The sequence below is a fragment of the Microcaecilia unicolor genome, chromosome 4, assembly GCF_901765095.1.
Source record: "Microcaecilia unicolor chromosome 4, aMicUni1.1, whole genome shotgun sequence".
Classification (NCBI taxonomy): Eukaryota; Metazoa; Chordata; class Amphibia; order Gymnophiona; family Siphonopidae; genus Microcaecilia; species Microcaecilia unicolor.
Window position 1 is genome coordinate 167,137,862 of NC_044034.1, and position 19,439 is coordinate 167,157,300.

General features: G+C 43.7%; 1 protein-coding gene across 1 annotated transcript in view; it reads right to left on the minus strand.

Annotated features, from left to right (window-relative positions):
* The window catches only part of LRP4 (LDL receptor related protein 4), a 203,670-nt gene that overhangs the window by 94,460 nt on the left and 89,771 nt on the right, over positions 1-19,439 (minus strand). The window contains exons 3-10 of the mRNA XM_030200877.1: positions 13,098-13,214; positions 11,122-11,235; positions 9,774-9,890; positions 6,703-6,831; positions 6,094-6,213; positions 4,184-4,309; positions 3,960-4,085; positions 507-641 (exon numbers count right to left, since the gene is read on the minus strand). Of these exons, the coding sequence (XP_030056737.1) occupies positions 507-641; positions 3,960-4,085; positions 4,184-4,309; positions 6,094-6,213; positions 6,703-6,831; positions 9,774-9,890; positions 11,122-11,235; positions 13,098-13,214 (984 nt within the window). The remainder of the gene's footprint in view (positions 1-506; positions 642-3,959; positions 4,086-4,183; positions 4,310-6,093; positions 6,214-6,702; positions 6,832-9,773; positions 9,891-11,121; positions 11,236-13,097; positions 13,215-19,439) is intronic.

Below are 19,439 nucleotides of genomic sequence, written 5' to 3' on the forward strand. Positions count from 1 at the left end.
ACAAGTTTAGGGCAGGCTTAAAATATTCTTTCCATTTGCATGAGGGTAATATGCTTTAGCTTGGATCTTGGAATCAGATTTGTAGTTGTCAGCTTTTAAGTATAATGATCAATGTAGGTTTTGTTTAATTTATGTTAATCAATTCTATTTTTGAACTTTTTAAATGTCAGATTCCTTTTCTTGTATGAATGATTGTCTTTCCTATCTGAATAATGTTTTTTTTCTCAGATTAATTTTAGATTGTAAACCGCCTAGACCTGTATGCTAGAAGAGGTGGTATAGAAAGTCTACATAAACCATAAATCTTAGAAAACAATTTAGGTATGTTTTCTTCTATTGTGTCTTTTGCAATGAGGCTTAAAAATGCTATTATATCCAGTTGGGGGAGGTGGAGGAGGAAGGATCATAGGCAGTACACATGTAGAAAAATTGGTGTTCCTCTTTTTATTATGAGACGGTGTGATGCTTGAAACATTTGCCATATAACTGTCATGTCTCAGTCTCACCTTGGCAGGTTATGCCATCCTCCATCAGTCGGTATCCAGTGTGGCAGCTGCACTGTGCAACCCCTCGTGTCATATGACACTTCTGAGCACAGCCGCCATTGTTAATGTTGCAGTTCTCATCACCTGTCCGAGGACCTGTAGCAAGACACAAAGATACGTGGGGAGGAAGAGACTAAGTAAAGAAATAAATATCTAAGACCCCAAATCTTTCATGTACTACTACTGCTATACTTACTATTCCTATAGTGCTACTAGATGTATCTAGCACTATAGTAAAGACCAACCTATTATACTATTACCAAGAAGTATTCAACACTGAAGATTTTTATATGTGTTCATGTAAAAAAGACTCCTGAAGCAGACCTGTGGCCAAAACATAGTACTGTGTCGAGTCTCTAATTAATAAAATTATTTAAGACCCAAGATTATCGTCTTGGTCTTTTGAGTTCATGGTCCATCTTCCACTGCCTTTATATCAAGCACTATACACATAAGAGATAGTTTCTGGTCTATGGATCTTATGATCTATTCAAGACAGTCACAAGGCAAATAAGAAAATTATGCAGTTTCCATGGTGGGGGAGAATAGCGGTAGTAAAAATGAACATTTTACCCAGACTGCTTTTTCTATTTCAGACACTGCCAATATTAGTACCCAGAAGGGAAATTTTAAAACTACAGTCAAATATAGGGACCTTTGTGTGGGCGGGTAGGCTGGCTTTTTCTTCAGGGAGGAACGGGGGGAAGGACTTGGCCTTCCGAGTGTGGCACCCCCGAGGCTCTGAGGGACCCCCACGGGTTTCAGGCTTCCAAGAGCAGGTTTTTTCCTTATATTTCTTTTTTAAAAAATGCACAGGGACACAGAAGAAAATTACCCAACACTTAAAAGCTAATCTAAAGAGAGAAAAGTATAGAAAAGATTGAGACTGAAGGGCTCACCACCTTCCACCTGCTGGAGACTGAGATTACTGGATCTTTCTCTAGCTGGCAAGGGCTCTTATTGGCTGGCTAGAGTCACAACTTTTTTTCTCAGTCTCCACCTGCTGGAAGGCGTACACAACCCATCAGTCACATTCTGGGTCTGTCCGGAGGGACGCTAAGGAACTGATTAATAAACTACTGATTAATAAACTGAGTGCCCTCGGTAAGGGACCTAAAGTGACTGACTAGGTTAGAAACTGGTTAAATGGGAGAAAACAGAGGGTAGTGGTAAATGGAGCTTGCTCTGAGGATAGGGATGTTATCAGTGGTGTACTGCAGGGATCGGTCCTTGGGCCGGCTCTTTTTAACATCTTTGTGAGTGATATTGTGGAAGGACTGTCTGGTAAGGTTTGTCTCTTTGCAGATGATACCAAACTCTGTAATAGGATTGATACCCCAGAGGGTGTGGTGACATGAGGAAAGATCTGGTAAAACTTGAAGAATGGTCCAATAACTGGCAAGTAAAATTTAATGCTAAGAAATGCAAGGTCATGCACTTGGGTTACAAGAATCCAAGGGCACAGTACCATATCGGGGGTGAATTGCTTCTGTGTATGATGGCCTTGGGGGTGATTGTGTCTGATGACCTTAAGCTGGCCAAACAGGTAGAAAAGGCAATGGTCAAAGCCAGGAGGATGCTTGGGTGCATAAGGAGAAGGATGACCAGCAGGAAAAAGAGGTGAAAGTCTCTGGTGAGGCCCCATTTAGAGTACTGCATGCAATTCTGGAGACCGCACCTATGGAAAGATATAAACAGGATGGAGTCGGTCCAAAGGGCGGCTACAAAATTGGTAAGCGGTCTCTGTCATAAAACATATGGGGACAGGTTTATAAACCTCAACATGTATACACTGGAAGAGAGGCGGGAGAGAGGGGATATGATCGAGACATTTAAATATCTCAGTGGCATCAATGTACAGGAGGTGAGCCTTTTTCAAATGAAGGAAAACCCTGGAATGAGAGGGCATAGGAAGACATTGAGAAGAAATACGCTTAGGAGGAATCTAAGAAAACACCCCTTCATGGAAAGAGTGGTGCATACGTTGAATGGCCTCCTGGTGGAGGTAGTGGATGCAAAGACTGTGTCAGAATTTAAGGAAGCGAGGGACAGGCATATGGGACTCTTAGGAAAAGGAGAAGTTAGTGGTTACTGAGGAAGGGCAGACTGAATGGGCCATTTGGCCCTTATCTGCCATCATGTTTCTAGGTTTCTGTGGGTATGAATTGGAGAATTTGAGATTAAGACTTAAAAGCAGGCTCAAAAATGTGGGTTCTTAGTCTAGATTTCAACAGGTCAAGAGAGGGAACATGACACATCAACTCAAGAAACCTATCCCAGGCATGTGGCACAACAAGGTAGAAGGAATGGAATCTGGAGCTGGCAGTGGAGAAGGGCACAGATCAAAGTAACTTACAGCACCTGATGAGTGGAGTCCACAAAGAGGGGTATAAAGAGAGAGATGAGAAGAGTTGCAGAATGAATGCACTTGAACTGTGTGAAAATGGGTAGAGATGCACTGTTCCCTCTAAGCTCTGCGGGAGTTCCCCATCTACAGTTGTGCCAGTGGGAAGTGCTGTTTCACTATCACATTTCAATGGTGAGGGACAGGCAAGCTCTGAAGGACTCATTACATTACATTGGATTTCTAGACCGCCTGACCCATAAGTTTCTAGGCGGTTTACATTAAAATATAGAGACAAAAGCCAAGACAAAAACTTGGGAATTACAATTATACCGGGAATTACAATTATACCATAAAATTAGATAGAAAAAATTAACAAATCTTTTAAAAAGAATAATCTTCAGACATTTTCAAAAACTATAACTATTCAAATCCTCCAATTTTAAAAGCAAGTTCCAAATATTGGGAGCCTGAGACATCATCAACTGCTTAAAAACACAATATTGAAGCACCATCTCTCACTGGTAGGAATGCAATGGAGAACTCCCACTCAGAAAAAACAGTGGCTAGTGAGAAAATGAAGTGACGTTAGGAAGAGGGGTTACATGAGTATAATGATGCTTGCAGAAGATAAGTCATGTAGCTGAATTCTGAACAGATTGAACAGGAGAGAGATGGTTCAGTGGGACATCTGCGAGGAGAAGGTTGCTTTAGTCTCCTGAGGTGATGACAGCATGGATAAGAGTTTTGACAGTAGATTCAGAAAGGAAGGGATACATTTTGGTGATGTTAGAGAAAAAGAAATGATAGTGTGTTGGATACATGGAGAGATGGAAAGTGGAGTCAAAGATGACCCCTAGAAGGGACTAAGGAGTACCATTAATCTGACTCCAGATACAAATCTCCCAAGCTTAATTTTATCAGCAACAACTGGTTTCTCAACAAGATTCCAGAAAAAAGGCAGAGTGGATCAATGCAGGGGTGGAAAAGAGAGATGAATCAGACAGTAGCCAGAGAGAACTGGCTTGCTCCCAGTTTGCCCAAGGTACTGCCTGTACTGAGATACTTACGACAGTTCTTGTAGGGGTTTTCATCACTGCCATCCTCACAGTCATTCACACCATTACAAACTTTCCTTTGCCCAATGCAACGACCACTACCACATAAGAACTGGTCAGGGGCGCACTGGGGAGTTCCTGTGGGGTGTGAAAAGTACAGAAACAGAGCTGGTGATAATAGAAAGGATACAAGGTAGCCCTTTTCCAACGGATTCCCATTACAGAATATTTCTCACCAGTCTTCTCACAGCCTTCCTCATCACTGTTATCAGTACAGTCATCCTCTCCATCACAGCGCCAGGAGAGACGGATGCAGCGGCCTGAAGCACAGCGGAACTGATCAGCTGTGCACACAGATACAGCTGAAAAGAAGGACAGAGGCCATGTGAGATGAAAGCAGTGAGTGCATACCCTGCTCAATCCTCTTTATTACTCTACCCTATCACCCAGCCTGATATATCGTACCCCATTATTGACTCATTTCCTGCTGCAATCTCATGTACCAACTTCACCCCATTATGCTATGCCATGCCTCCCCCCCCCCCCCCCCCCAGTACCACAACACCCTGCTCCATAACACAAAAGTTATGCCCCATTACAACCATTTATTTCATTACATTTATTTATCACTCCAGCATAATAACTGGAACTGATCCCATGATCAGCTTGGAAAAGAGACGCATGAGGGGAGATAGGATTGAGGTCTACAAAATCCTGAGTGGTGTAAAACATGTAGAAGTGAATCGGTTTTTTACTCGTTCCAAAAGTACAAAGACTAGGGGACACTCAAGGAAGTTACATGGACATACTTTTAAAACAAATAGAAGGCAATAGCTTTTTCACTCAACGAATAGTTAAGCTCTGGAACTCAATGCCAGAGGATGTAGTAACAGCAGTTAGTGTATCCAGGTTTATAAAAGGTTTGAACAAGTTCCTGGAGGAAAAGTCCATAGTCTGTGATTGAGATAGACATGGGGGAAGGAACTGCTTGCCCTGGGATTGGTAGCCTGGAATGTTGCCAGTATTTGGGTTTCTGCCAGGTACTTGTAACCTGGCTTGGTCACTGTTGGAAGCAGGATACTGGACTAGATGGATCATTGGTCTGACCCATTATGGCTATTCTTATGTTCTTATGAGAATACATTTCACCATATCAAAGTGCAAGCATAATAAAAACACAAGTCTATAAAAAAATAACAAAAAAAAACCTGTCCTACTGGTCAAGCAAGAACAGGTCAGACCACTTAGGGCTAGATTTACTTTACTGTACATCACCTTGAGTGAATTCCTTCAAAAAGGCGGTAAATAAATCCTAATAAATAAAGAGCTTCAATGTGCAAACGTACATTATTGTATGTTGACATGCATTAATGCAACTTAGCATGCATTATCAGATGAAGATCATTAGTTTCAGTGGGGCCTATTTACTAGTGACTTACTTTATCTGTATTAATGCATATTAAGGGCTAGATTCTATAAATTGCGGTGAACCCCACCCCCACCCCCACCCCACACACACAATGAGCACTATCCTATAAGCCGTACCTAAAGTTAGACATGGTTTATAGAATAGCACTTAAGTCCTGAGGGTCGCGCTTAAATTTAGGTGTGTCCATTTGCACCAAAGAAAATGTGCTGCAAATACCTGTGCCTAAATTTAGGTACGAAGCTCCCTTATTCTATAATTGCACGTGTAACCAAAACCATGCCATGACCATCCCATTTCTGCACCCCCTTTTTTGGGATGTGCATAAAATTTAGGTGCAGATCACGGTTGGGGACTGTTGCCTTAATCTGTGCACTATGTCATAGTCCTCCTTTCCTCATCCCCACATTCTGCCCAGGTCATGCCACGCTATTCATGTTTCTACCTGCACATTGCCTTGCCACTCTGCCTCCTGAGCTGTGGTGAAAATATTGCAGGGGGCAAAGGGAAGAAGTAGTAGAGAGTGTGCCGGAGGCAGGCAAACTGGAGAGAGGGTGGGAGAAGGCAGGCTAAAGGGACATACTCTGCAGAGGAAGATCAGTTTCCAACCTGTGTATGTGATGCTCATGATCAAGGCTGTTGATGGCTGAGAGGGTATGAAAGTCTTCACCCACAGCCACTAATGTATTGTTAGGGGCCAAAACAAGAGAAATCTCTTACTGCAGTTCTTCTCATCCGACTGATCATCGCAATCCAAGTCACCATCACAGCGCCAACCAGCATTAATACACAGACCACTGTTACACATAAATTCACCAGAGCGACAGGGCTGGTGTGAGGCTGGAAAGAGAGAGACACAAAGCAAGAAAAAGTCACAGACAGACCAAAACAGAAAGAGAAAGAGACACAATGGAAGGCAGTGAGAAGGTAAATTTCCTATCTAACAGCATACATCTTTGTCACCACACAAAGCAAATCTCCCATTTTTTACCTTCTTGTCATCACTTTTCTAAGCAGCCCACTGACAGTCTCTTCTCTGAGAATTATAGAACACCAAAAATCACTTCTCTAACACAGACAAGCAGTGGTAGTGTTCTCACTAATTCCACAGGAATTCCATCAATGAGAGCTTTCTCACAGCAGTTCCACTGGAATTCCACCAGGGAACTTCTGCACAGCAGTTCCACTGGAATTCCACCAGGGGGAGCTTCCTCACAGCAGTGCTCCTTTAGAATCTCCAGCTGTGTGGAGATTCTATGCTGGCTTCCTCTCTCCCTACCCTCAGTGCCTTTCCTCTGCACCCCTATCCTCAGCCTTGGTTCCTCTTACAGCAGTCAGACTCATCGGACCAGTCTCCGCAGTCATCATCTCCGTCACAGTGATAGATGTCCAGTATACAGCGTCCGTATGCACACTGGAACTCCTCCAGGTTGCAGGTCACTGTTGGCACACTGGACGCTGCAGAGGGAGAGAAAGTCAGGAGAGTGAAGAATTCAGGGGCTTCATTACGATGATGCACTTCCCCACCTCCTCCCTCTACTACATAACAGGATCAGCTTAAACATACTAGATGACCCATTTCCTGCTGCACTCCCCCTGTCTATATGTCTACCTCTATCTTTCCCATCTTGTTTCAGTGTGAGAATTCTAAAAAATATGAGCCCAGATCATTGAGAATCTGTTAAACCAGGCCAAGTTTGGTCCCTTGCATGACTGGGGTCCAATTTGTTTTACAAGACTTAAAACTACATGTGCACAGAAGCATAAAGACAACACTAGAACTGGTTTGACCTGATTCTGCTGACCTGTGGTCTGATTCAGAGATGTGTGAGGATGCACAAGACCATATAACAACATGCCCCCTGCTTCCAGCTCAGCACTAGGTGGAGCTGCATAACCGGTTGACAGTGCCATGGCCATTGAGTCTAAGCAGAACCTTCCCCTCCTCCTGCTTCCTTGAGCAGTTTCCCAACACATTTCTTATTCTACCCTCGTTCAGAAAATGTCCTCAATACTAATTGGCACCGAGAAACAAAACTCTCTTAAATTTATAACCCTTCAGTTCTAGAACCAAGGCACTGAGTGAGCAGTAATGAAGCTCTACCACCCATCCTCTGGATGACAGGAAAAGAGCCACAAGCAACTGAACAGCTTTGTTTAAAATCCAAAACTATTATCAACGGAAAGAAACTCTTTAGGGTAGAGATGAATTTCTCGGTTTTATCTATGAGGGAAAATTCAAACGTTATCCATCTATAGTGACCAGAGTAGGGAGAAGGAGTAGCAAGAATAACTGATGTGACGCCTGAATATCCTTCATACTGGGGCAATGAAGAGAAGAAGGAGGTAAGAAAAGGAAAGAGAAATTAGAGAGGGAGAGAAGCAGGCAGAAGGATTAAGAGAGGGAAAGAGTAGGGGAAGAGAGAAGGAGATCAGAGAGAAACGAACATAATGAAAATGATAGAGAACAGGATTAGAGAGAGAGAGGATACAGAAAAAAAACAAGCCTGAGGACATAGAAAAGGAAGCAAGACTTGTTTTCTTCACTATTTCAGCAAGAGAATAAAGGGAAGGTGGTAGGAGAGGAAAGAAATATTAAGATCAGTAAGAAGGGGAGAAGAAATCAGAGAAGGAACAGGGGAGGAGACAGAGCTATTAGAGGTTGAATAACCGGAAGAAAAAAGATTTCAAAGTGAACAGAAATTGAAGTAAGGGCTTTCTGCTCTTCCTGTTTAATCCCAAGACTAGATCTTTTCTGACCAAGTCCTTTATGTATATATTTATACTTCAGTTTCACCATCATTCCCAGAGGGTCATGGCAGAGACATAAGAAATATCAGACATTGCAATTTTGAATGGATATATATTTGAAAATATAGAGCTTAGAATTAAATAGCATATACACAGAATATACCAAAGGCCTTCCTGCGTGTCATGGATAGGACTTAGCACCCTAGCTCTCTAACACAAGGATGCCAGAATTAAATACAGATACTACTGATAAATGCAGTGTGTTCAGGATGGGAACATAACATAAGCCCATGGTTATTTCTGAAAAATACCACAGTTGCCCAAGAGTCCTATAAAAAGATTGTATTCTCTGTGCACTGGGCAAAAAAATAAAAAATATTACTCTTGTGCAGAATTTGAAATTGCTTAAGCAGTTTACTCACAATTCTTTTGAATTTCTGTGCCTGTATTTATAAAGCAACTGCAGGGACTAAGGGCAGGTACAGACTCAGCTTTACATGGTGACCTCAGACCCCCAATGATAGCTCTGTATTTTCAACTGAAACTGAACCCCCACCCCCCATCCATCCCTGCGATCAGGGCCACTGAAAGACTGAGCCGGGCCCGGGGCAAAACCGCCACCCCTCCAGGATCGCTGCCCCCACCCTCAAAATCGCCGCTGCTGGCCTCCCAGGATCACCGCCCCCCACCCCCCCACTGCAACTGCAAATGCCTTCCTCCAGCGCATGCTCAGTTTCAAAATCGAGTATGCGCAGCCTGAGGGGAAAAGCAGCCTCTTCTGCTGGTGGGGCCTGGGAGGGACCCTTGCCAACCAAACCAGAGGCCCTGGCCCAAAGTCCTGCTGTGTCTGCTCCTCCCCAGCCTCCAAGGGAGGCCGGGCGCCGGAGTTTTCTCTCTCTTGCTCCTGTCGAGACACAATCACCCAGGTTTCCTTCAAGAGCAGGAGAGAGAGAGAGACCCTGGAGCCGGTCCCCCCTTGGAGGCCCGGGCCTGGAGAATTTTGACCCATCTGGCCCCCCCCCCCCTCTCGGCAGCCCTGCCTGCAATCACGCTCCATCCTGTGCCTCCCCCCATGATCACTCTGTCCTATGCTCTCCCTAGGCCTACCTTTAAATCTCCTGTTGGTCTAGTGGGTCTTCAGGGCAAGAGCAATCCCCAGTCGTTCTTGCCCCTGTTTGTTCCGCAGCCATCTTGGGACTGGAAGCAGCATAAGCAGCAGCAATCTCCAGTTGCTCCTGTTTATGCTGTTTCCAATCTTAAAATAGTCACCGGGACCTCCCGCTGCAGTTGAGGCTGCCGCAGGAGGACCCAGCAGCTATTCTGGCTGTAGAACTGGTGGGAACAAGAACGACTAGGGATCACTCTTGCCCTGACAACCCACTAGACCACCAGGAGGTTTAAAGGTAGGCCCGAGGAGGGTCTTCAGATGGTGGGAGGGAAGGAGGGGGGCACTGAGAGTGACTGTGGGGGGTAGGGGATAGTAGCAGCATCAAAAGTGATCTCGAGGGGGGGGGGGGCAGGGGCCGCTGAAACTGAACTGCAAATTTCAGTTGTTGGTTCAGTTTTGTTCAGCTTCTAACTCAGTTTTACATAGTGACTGCAGAACTCCAGGACAACACCACACTATTAAAAGATGAGGAATCACTTACGGCAGCCCTCTTCATCTGAACCATCCTTGCAATCCGAGTCCCCATCACAGAACCAGTGTTCATCTATACAGCTACCATCACTGCAACGGAATTCTTTTTCTGAGCACTTCTTCATGTCTGCAGAATAGAAAGAGAAAGAGGTAGGATACATTATCTTACAGCACATCACCAGCAAGACACTTGTGAATAAACAGTGTGCAAAACCAATATGCTGAGCTAATAATGCATTCCCCCAGTTCACAGCAGGACTCTAATAGTGCACATCCTCAGCCCACAGCAGAGTGCCACTAACGTGCAACACCAGTACACTGTAGGGCACTCATAATTACTATCCTGGATATTGCAGGCCTCGGTTTTTCAAAAGGTGTAAAGGATCTGGTGCAGAAATCATGCCCTCTTCTGGACTACAGCATAGCATGTGCATTGGCCTCTCTCTGAGGCTTCTGCACAGGCTTCACGTGGTCCAAAACACAGTGGCTTGGGCAATGTTCCTGTTACTTATGCGGGCTCCAGCTTCCCTTTTAAGAATTGCCTTGCACTGTCTCCTAGTGGAAGATGAATACAGTTCCAGATTTTGGTACTGGTATTTTGGTCAATGCAATGTGTGAGTCTAAATTTATGGGAATGTATAGAGAGGTATGCTCCAGCTAGGGTACTGTACTTAAATCAGGGTGCCTTGTTATCGATACCTTCTAACAAGGTGTGGGGGAAATCACCTATTCAGGTACAGCATCTTTGTTTGTGGTCCCGAATCTATGGGATACAATGTCTATAAACGTAAACAGGAAGCATTTAAAGTCAGTTAGCACAGTGGTGAAGCTGTGACAAGTGGGAATTGCTCATCTGTGCTCTGGGTTTATGTTGGGCAGACTAGATGGACCGTACAGGACTTTTTCTGCCGTCACCTACTATGTTACTATGTCTGTGTGTGTTTATGATTGTTCTACTGTATTTTGAGTGCTGCAAATTGTTTAATGTTTTATGTGACTATTTTTGGGTTAAGGAGGTGGTTACTAATTTTTTTTATAAAATAAATAAATAATGCCTGAACCCTAGTATGCATTATTGCTCAGAGCATGGCACAGAGGAGCAAGGCAGTGCTGTTGTAAATTGTAAGCCACTTTGAACCGAAACCTATTTTTGGATAAAAGTGAGATACAAGAATGCATAAATAAATAAACTGCTGTTTTCTAGCATGGTGTTGCATGGAGGCCCTCATCTACTTAGCAATTTCTGCATCAACACGGAGCAGGAGAAGTCCCTTAGCACCTCTGGCCTATTCTGAAGTGCTGCAAAGTAGCTGAATTACAGTTCCAGTACAATGTGCACAAGGTAGCCTGGTACCTACCGCATTGCTCATCGCTGTTATCACCACAGTCATTTTCACCATCACAGTGCCACAAGCTGCGGATACAATATCCATTCTGACAGGGGAACTCATCCTCCTCACACTCCCGGGGAGCTGTAGGGGCAAAAGGAAAAAAAAACAAAATGTGAAGAAACAGTGTGTTTTAAGCCTTTAAAATGTATTGGATAGTTTCCTGTCTTAAATATGTCTGAAGTGTATTTCTCCTGTTTGGCCAGCAGATGGTGCATGTTTATGCTTAAAGCTGTTATAAAGGACTGACTTCTCTTTCTTTTATTTGGCACACAGATAATAGGGTTGCCTTGTAGTGACGTAACCAGTTTTTATTTGAAACTTGACTGTTCTGGCCTCTGATTGGCCTGGAGTTTTGAAAATTACCCAGCAGTGGTTGGCTGTTGCTTCAGTCGTAGCCTGGAAGAAGAGGGAGACAGATCTCTTTGCTAAGGCTCTGTGAACAATTATATGTTCTGATCTTCCCAGGTACTGTTTAGCCAATATGCAAATGTTTAGTTAGTGTTATAATTGATCCATTTTTCAGTTACTTGTTACTGTTTGCTATTTGCACATTTTTTGTCCACTGTTCAATATTTTAATGAGAATAAACACAAGTGTTTGTTCGTTCTGCCTGTCTGGACTGATAAAGAATCCTGGTGGTTTGTGTGTTAGGTTTGTGAGTGCATTCTGGGAACTGTGGGACCACTGGAAGTGTGGCTCCAGCAACCTAGAAATCACTGGGGATAATTTGAAAGTGGCAGACTGGCCCAGAGGCAGTTGTGACCCAGTCGGTGGGAGGAGGATGCTAGTGTACAGCATGAATAGCAGGTGCAGGTGGACCCAAGCTATGCTGGGGATAGACCCTCTAAGTGGCTGCAGGGTAACCCCTAGGCGGGTGGCTAGGCGTTTTGTGACAAAATCTTTTCCTTCTAGGTTAGTTTTTTTACTTTATTTTATTTGTTTGATTTAGCTGATATCTTTTCATTAATTGGCTAAAGTGAGTTACAATCAGGTACAGTATTTCCCTGTCCCCAAAGGGCTTAGAGCCTAAAAATACAATTCTATAAGCTGATTCCTAAATTTAGTTGCTAATAGTGCATATATGTTACACAAGTCTAGCACTTGGATGCACACTGGCACTAATAATTGAAAGTTATACATGTAAGTGCGAGGCACCATTCTGTAACTAGTGTGCATTGCTTAGCGTGCAACTGCTGGGGAGCAAACATGTGGACAGAGCATGGGTGTGTCATGGGCATGTTGCCAAGCGATGCATGCAACTTACAGAATACTATTGGTTGAATGCATTGCATGGCATACATAGGTGCACCAACTTACACCAGTCATTGACACAACATAAGTTTGTGAACCAAACTTTCAGCCACAGCGGTTATGTGCTAGTATTCCATAACAGCTTAGGCACATCCAGAAGCCATTATAGAATTGGTGCTAAGTGTGCCCCATTGTGGTGACAACTGACAGAATTGCTCTGCTAGTTTTATACCTGTGGCAATGGAAAGGTAAGTGATTTGCCCAAGGTCACAAAAAGAATTATCAAAAGATGCAAGATTTGCACCCTGGCCTTCCTGGTTTTCAGCCCACTGCTCTAACCACTAGGCTATTCCTCTGCCCAGATAATCCTCAGGGGAAAGTGAACTAACTAAGAAGGACAGGAGATAAAATAGGGAGGCCAGGGGAAAAGCAATGCTGTTCTACATTAAAATAATCTGTTTTAATAATGGGAAGAGGACCAGACTATGCCATTCTACTCCTGATAGCCCAATGGGACAAAGAGAAGGCAAAAGGAATATGAGAGTTCAGAGGACAGATGGATATGGAAGATACAATACACTAATATTACAGAACCCTGTGGATAAACCTTCCATTGTGTTCTTGTGGCAGCAAGCTAATGAGGTATTAAGCAATCAGTTCCTCTACATAAGCTTCATCCAATCAGTACTCACGGCAATCTTGTTCATCTGAATCATCCTCACAGTCATTGTCACCATCACAGATCCAGGAGCGACGAATACACTTCCCATTATCACAGTGGAAGTCAAGGGGAGCACAGGTAGGTAGCACTGAAGCAGAAAAAGCAAAAACCTCAAGGACTGCCAAAAGTTCCTCAGATCCACTGAACTTATTCAGAGACCATCACAAATGCTTCCCTGTTCCCCATCCCTCAAAGACTACCACCAGTCCCCCTTTTACTCCTTCCATCCCACAGACACCAGCACAACACACATCCACGTTTTCTAACCTCCAGGCTCCATAAGCTGCCCCTCCCCCTCAATCTTTCCATCCCACTAAGACCACTGGAAGCTCTCCTCTAATACTATTATAGAGATCACCAGAAGCACCCTTCCAGGCTCCAGTATCGCCAAGATCACAAAACCCTCACCCATGCAGCATTTCCCATTTCAGAGATCAGCATCAGCATCCCCAGCTCCTTCACTCTCCCAGAGATCACCCAAAGCCTCCCTGCTATTCCTCCCATGCCAGACAGATTACCAGAAGTATAATCAGCTCTTCCCATGCCGCAGTGAAGTTTATACTCTAGTTCCAATACAACAATAACACAATGGAGCTGAAAGATGGTTTCGCTAACCTTTATGAACATTGCTGTTACCCCCGGATGCTTAATCAGAGAGCAGAGGTTATTTATTCTTTGGAAAAGACTGTCCTGTTATTAGAGGACCTGGTCTTCTCTACCTCCAATTAGCCACAGAGGAGAGGGACGCTCCACTCCACTAATCTGTTCATCCAACTGAACTTGGGCAAAAAACAAACGTGGTTTCCCACTCATTAAAAATTGCCTTGAACTCCTGAGCTTTAAAGGGTGCTCCTTTTTTTCACATTTCTTTCTGGGACTTAATTCCTCACCTTTTCTCAGGAATAAATGCCAGTCTTGCCCCTTTGTTACTTAAAGATATACCCTCAAGTTCCCACATCCTGATCTCCAAGCTGTATTCCTTTATATTTCTGACCATTTTGGCACTTTGCCCATTCTCTTTTCAGCTTCCAGGGACTGCTAAGGGGAGCTCACAACGGGAGTATTGCCTCTCCGTGCAACTTGTTGTTAATATTCTCTTCCGGCATCTTTACCACATTTTGGATGCAAATTTGGTGGGTTGTACAGACTCTTTGATGAAGTTCTTTCTTTAGGAGGCAGGATACAAGACAGCTGGAATTTCTTTGAAGTTTAGTAGCAAGATACATTTTTAGGTTCTATGGCCTTTTTTTACTAAAGTGCATTAAGCAGTTAATGTGGGAATTATTATGAGCTGTTAGGGTATGCCCAGACTAACAGTTAACTTAATGGCTTGACATCACATGATAACTGACAAACATGAAATGGGACAGAGACTGGATCTTACACTTAAGAGTTAATGATACCGTACTGCATTTTAACACAGAAGATTTTGGCACCTTGACCCCTATTCACAGTATCACCAATCTACCACAAGAGGTGCAATGTTGAACCCAGGCACTTGACAGGGCAGGAACAACTGGGGATTGCTCCTGCTTTCAACTACACAACCAAGGAGACCCCCCCCAGTAATCGTGCATATCCTGACCTACACCTCTCAATTCTTCCCTCAACGTCCTGTGCAAAATGGACCTTCTGGCATATCAGCGTTGTGCAATATCCACATTAGTTCACAAATTTCTCCTCTTTTAAACTGCACAAAATAACATTTTACTTTTGTATATTTCTTTTTTACCAACTTTATTCCAATTTCAATAACATACCAAAAATATTACAATGCTATTGTAATATCAATAATATCACTTGATATACAAGTGAAACCCTACACCTATAATCCCCCCTTCCACCCTCTACCTTCCCCCAACACCTCTCGAACCATAGTTATACTGTGGGAAGTCATATCATTTTACAAAACGTAATAAATCTAGCTAAGAGTTGATGATAGGATTCCTGTGTTAGCTGTCAATGTCTTTTGAGATCTCCACAGAGTATATGAGTCCCATATTTTATGATAATGCAAAATCCTGCCATACTTTACAGCAGTCAACTTAAACGTTAAGGACTAGATTCTATATATCACGCCTACAAAATTGGCGCTGAAACGAAATATGCTTAGGTGTATTCTATAAAGTACCCCTATATTTAGGTGTATTTTATAAAATAAGCCTAAATTTACTCATGGTTTACAGAATACGCCTCAGGCATATCTCGATGAGGAGGAGTAAGTCATGCAGAGCCCCAAACTGCAGCATAGACATTAAAAGCAAACATCCCCTCAATCATAAGAATCGCTTAAGAAAAATATTTTCTTGTAAACACAGATATACCATAATCCAATTAGAAATGTAACCTCTCTTAATCAAGAAAGCCTGACTGTTTATCTCTCATTGAACATAAATCAAGTAGGAGCTGTGCCAGGCAACTGGAGATCAGATGTTTGGTCAAGCGGCCTTTACCGCGAGTGACCCTTTGCCACTTAGGTCAGGTTGAGAGACACTGAAGTGGCAAGTTTCCACTATATGAGGAAGCAGAAGTAGTGGATAAAGAAACTGCTTCAGGCAGAGCCTTTCTAGCTTCTTTGGGTAATCTAACCTGCTGAAGCTTCCCTTCCAAATAAAATGCTAATGCGAACGGGTGGTGCTATCTGTATTTAATTCCCTTGTCACGTAAGTATCTAATAAAGGGTTGGAGCTCCTTTCTCCTGCGAAACATCACTGCCACCAAATCTTGAAATATTTCTATCGCATCAGTATTCCATCAAAAGTCCGCCACAGTACACACTTTGACCATTATAGCTTCTTTTATTTTAAAATCTGTAAAGCAAGCTATTGTGTTCCATGGGAGATTGACTCTGGGAGGTCCTGCCATGGGATGTGATTTCTCCAATCTGCAATTCGCTGCACTACGGATTCACAGTTTACATAGTCCACAGTATCCGGCATCTCCTTGAAGTGCAGGTTGTGCTGCCTGCTGCCATTCTCCAAGTCTTCAACTTTGTCCAATAGATATTGATCTGTAGTTTTACATTCCTGTAGAGAGGAGTCTAGGGTCATGATGGATTCCATTTGCTCATCCAAATGAGCTTCCGTATCAACCAGTCTATGGCCCATTTCAGCTATTTCTCTACAGAGATCTGCTGCCAATGTGCTCACCTCAGTCCGAACCGCTTTCTAATCAGTTTTAATTTCCTGAAAGAGTACTTGAAATTCCATAAGCAGATCTCCATCTACCGCTGGATCTGGTGATAATTCCATTGTAGAAGGCTGAGTCACTGGTAGGCCCAGCTCAACGGCAGTCTCCATTATCTTAACTTTCTCACGACTTGCAAGTCCAGCGGGATGGTAAGCAAAATCTTGCAATATATGATGAGAGGAGAGCGAAACAGTCATTCTCCTAGCCAAATTCCAACAGGAAATAACAACAGGCAAAAACATCCTTCAATTCGATATGTCCAGCGTATTCGACATGGTAAACCACAACATATTAATACGATTACTAGATAAATTCAGGATTGGTGGAAACATAGCTGGATCAAGGGCTTCCTAACCACAAGAACATACCAAGTAAAATCAAACTGAAGTATATCACCACCGTGGAAAGCAGACTGTGGAGTACCGCAAGGATCACCGCTATCACCGATACTTTTCAACCTAATGATGACCCCACTAGCCAAGTCCTTATCCAACCAAGGTCTTAACCCTTCCATATATGCAGACGATGTCATAATATACATTCCATACAATACCAGTCTGACAGAAATCACCAACAAAATCAAGCTCAGCTTGAACATCATGGACTCATGGGCAAATGCATTTCAACTAAAACTCAACAAAGAAAAAACTCACTGTCTCATCCTCTCATCCCAACACAGCACGGACAACCCCACAAACATCAACACCCCAGACTACACCCTTCCTATATCAGATAGCCTGAAAATCCTCGGAGGTACAATAGACCGCAACTTAACACTAGAGAGCCAAGCGGCATCCACAACAAAGAAAATGTTCCACTCAATGTGGAAACTCAAAAAACGCCTGAAACAATTCTTCCTGAGGGAAACCTTCCGCAACCTGATACAATCAATGGTGCTAAGCCACCTAGACTACTGCAATGGAATTTATGCAGGATGCAAAGAACAAACATTAAAGAAACTCCAGACTGCTTAAAACACGGCAGCTAGGCTTATATTCGGAAAAACGCGATTTGAAAGCGCAAAACTCCTCCATGAAAAACTACACTGACTCACATTGCCTTCAAAATCTGCACCCTGGCCCACAAAATTATCTACGGTGAAGCCGCGGGATACATGACAGACTTGATCGACTTACCAACTAGAAACACATCAGAATCAATACAATCATATCTAAATCTGCACTACCCAAGCTGCAAAGGTCTTAAATACAAATCAACTTACGCATCCAGCTTTTCCTACATAAGCACACAATTGTGGAACACACTACCAAAAGCCTTGAAAATGACATACGACCACCTAAACTTCCGGAAATCACTAAAAAAACTAACCTGTTCAAAAAGGCATACCCCACCGATCCAACGTAAATGCCTGATCCCTGCAACACAACAAAACTAAAGTATGTAATGGACAAAACTCAACTCTTCCAATGTACGTGTCCCCAGTGTGGCCATGCCACATGAACTTTATCTTACCATAACATCACTTTGTATTTATTCTCACCGGAGTCTGCAAATGCCTCTCCGGTACTATGTAAGCCACATTGAGCCTACAAATAGGTGGTAAAATGTGGGATACAAATGTAACAAATAAATAAATAATTAAAAATATCCCCATTTCTTCAAACGTTCCTCTATAGATTTAACAAATTCTCTATATGCTATATGGTAAGCCATATTGTAGAAAATCATTAGCATCATATCTATGTTAGTTGAATGTTGTACTACGTGCTTATTAGGTGTACCAGTAGTATTATGCTAATGTTGTATTATATCTCTGATATTTGAATTCCAGTGCTGTTAAATGTATATATTTTTATACTGTTTCACTCAGTGCATTTTTTGTAGAAAAAAAGGTGCCGGTACTCATTATGGGCGGGGTCACCACATATGGCTCCACCCTTATGATAGCCATACCCACATTAGCCACACCCCTTATATCAGCCATGGTGCATATAAACAGACATCATTGAAAATATACTAGTATAGGAGAAAAACAATAACTTATGATTTTTTTTCATTATAAATCATTTCTGTAAGATGTTACAGCTCCAGTATACCCAGTGCAAAATAAGACAACAGATGTAAATTCTCAAATTGGACAAATTCCAAACACTAAAATGTGAAAATAAAATAATTTTTTCTACCCTTGTTGTCTGGTGACTGTTTTCTATCCATACTGGTCCAAGTGTCTGATTCTACTGCTCTCTATCTGTTCTCTTAACTCCGTTTCCAGGGCTTCCTTTCCATTTATTTCTTTACTTTCCTCCTTTCTTCTTCCATGTCCAGCATTTCTCCTCTCTCCCCGCCAACCCCTCCATCCATCCATGTCCAGCAATTCTCCTCTATCTCCTGCTCTGCTCTCCTCTCCATCCATTTCCAGCGTTTCTCCTTCCTCTCCTGCCATCCCATCCATGTGCATCTCCTTCCTATCTTCCCTCCCCTCCATCCATGTCCAGCATGTCTCCTCTCCCCTCCCCTCCCATGTCCAGTGATTCTCCTCTCTCCCCTGCCCTCCTCTCCTATCCAAGTCCAGCAATTCTCTCTTCCCTGCCTTCCCCTTCCATCCATGTCCAGCAATTCTCCATTCTCCTCTCTCCCCTGCCCTACTATCCCATCCCCTCCATGTCCAGCGATTCTCTTTTGCCCCCTATCCTCCCCCTCCCTTCAATGTCCAGTGACTCGCCCCAGCCTCCACCTGCCCCCAAGATCATTCAAACCCCAACCCCCCAGCCCCACTTGCCCACACACACACCCCCAGCCCCACTTGCCCACACACACACACACCCCCAGCCCCACTTACCCACACACACACACCCTCAGCCCTACTTGCCCAAACACACCCCCAGCCCCACTTGCCCACACACACACCCCCCCAGCCCTACTTGCCCACACACACACACACCCAGCCCCAATTGGCCACACACACACCCCAGCCCCAATTGGCCCAATTGGCCACACAACCCCCCCAGCCCCACTTGCCCACACACACACCCCCCAGCCCCACTTGCCCACACACACACACCCCCAGCCCTACTTGCCCACACACACCCCCCAGCCCCACTTGCCCACACACACACACCCCCAGCCCCACTTGCCCACAACCCCCCCAGCCCCACTTGCCCAC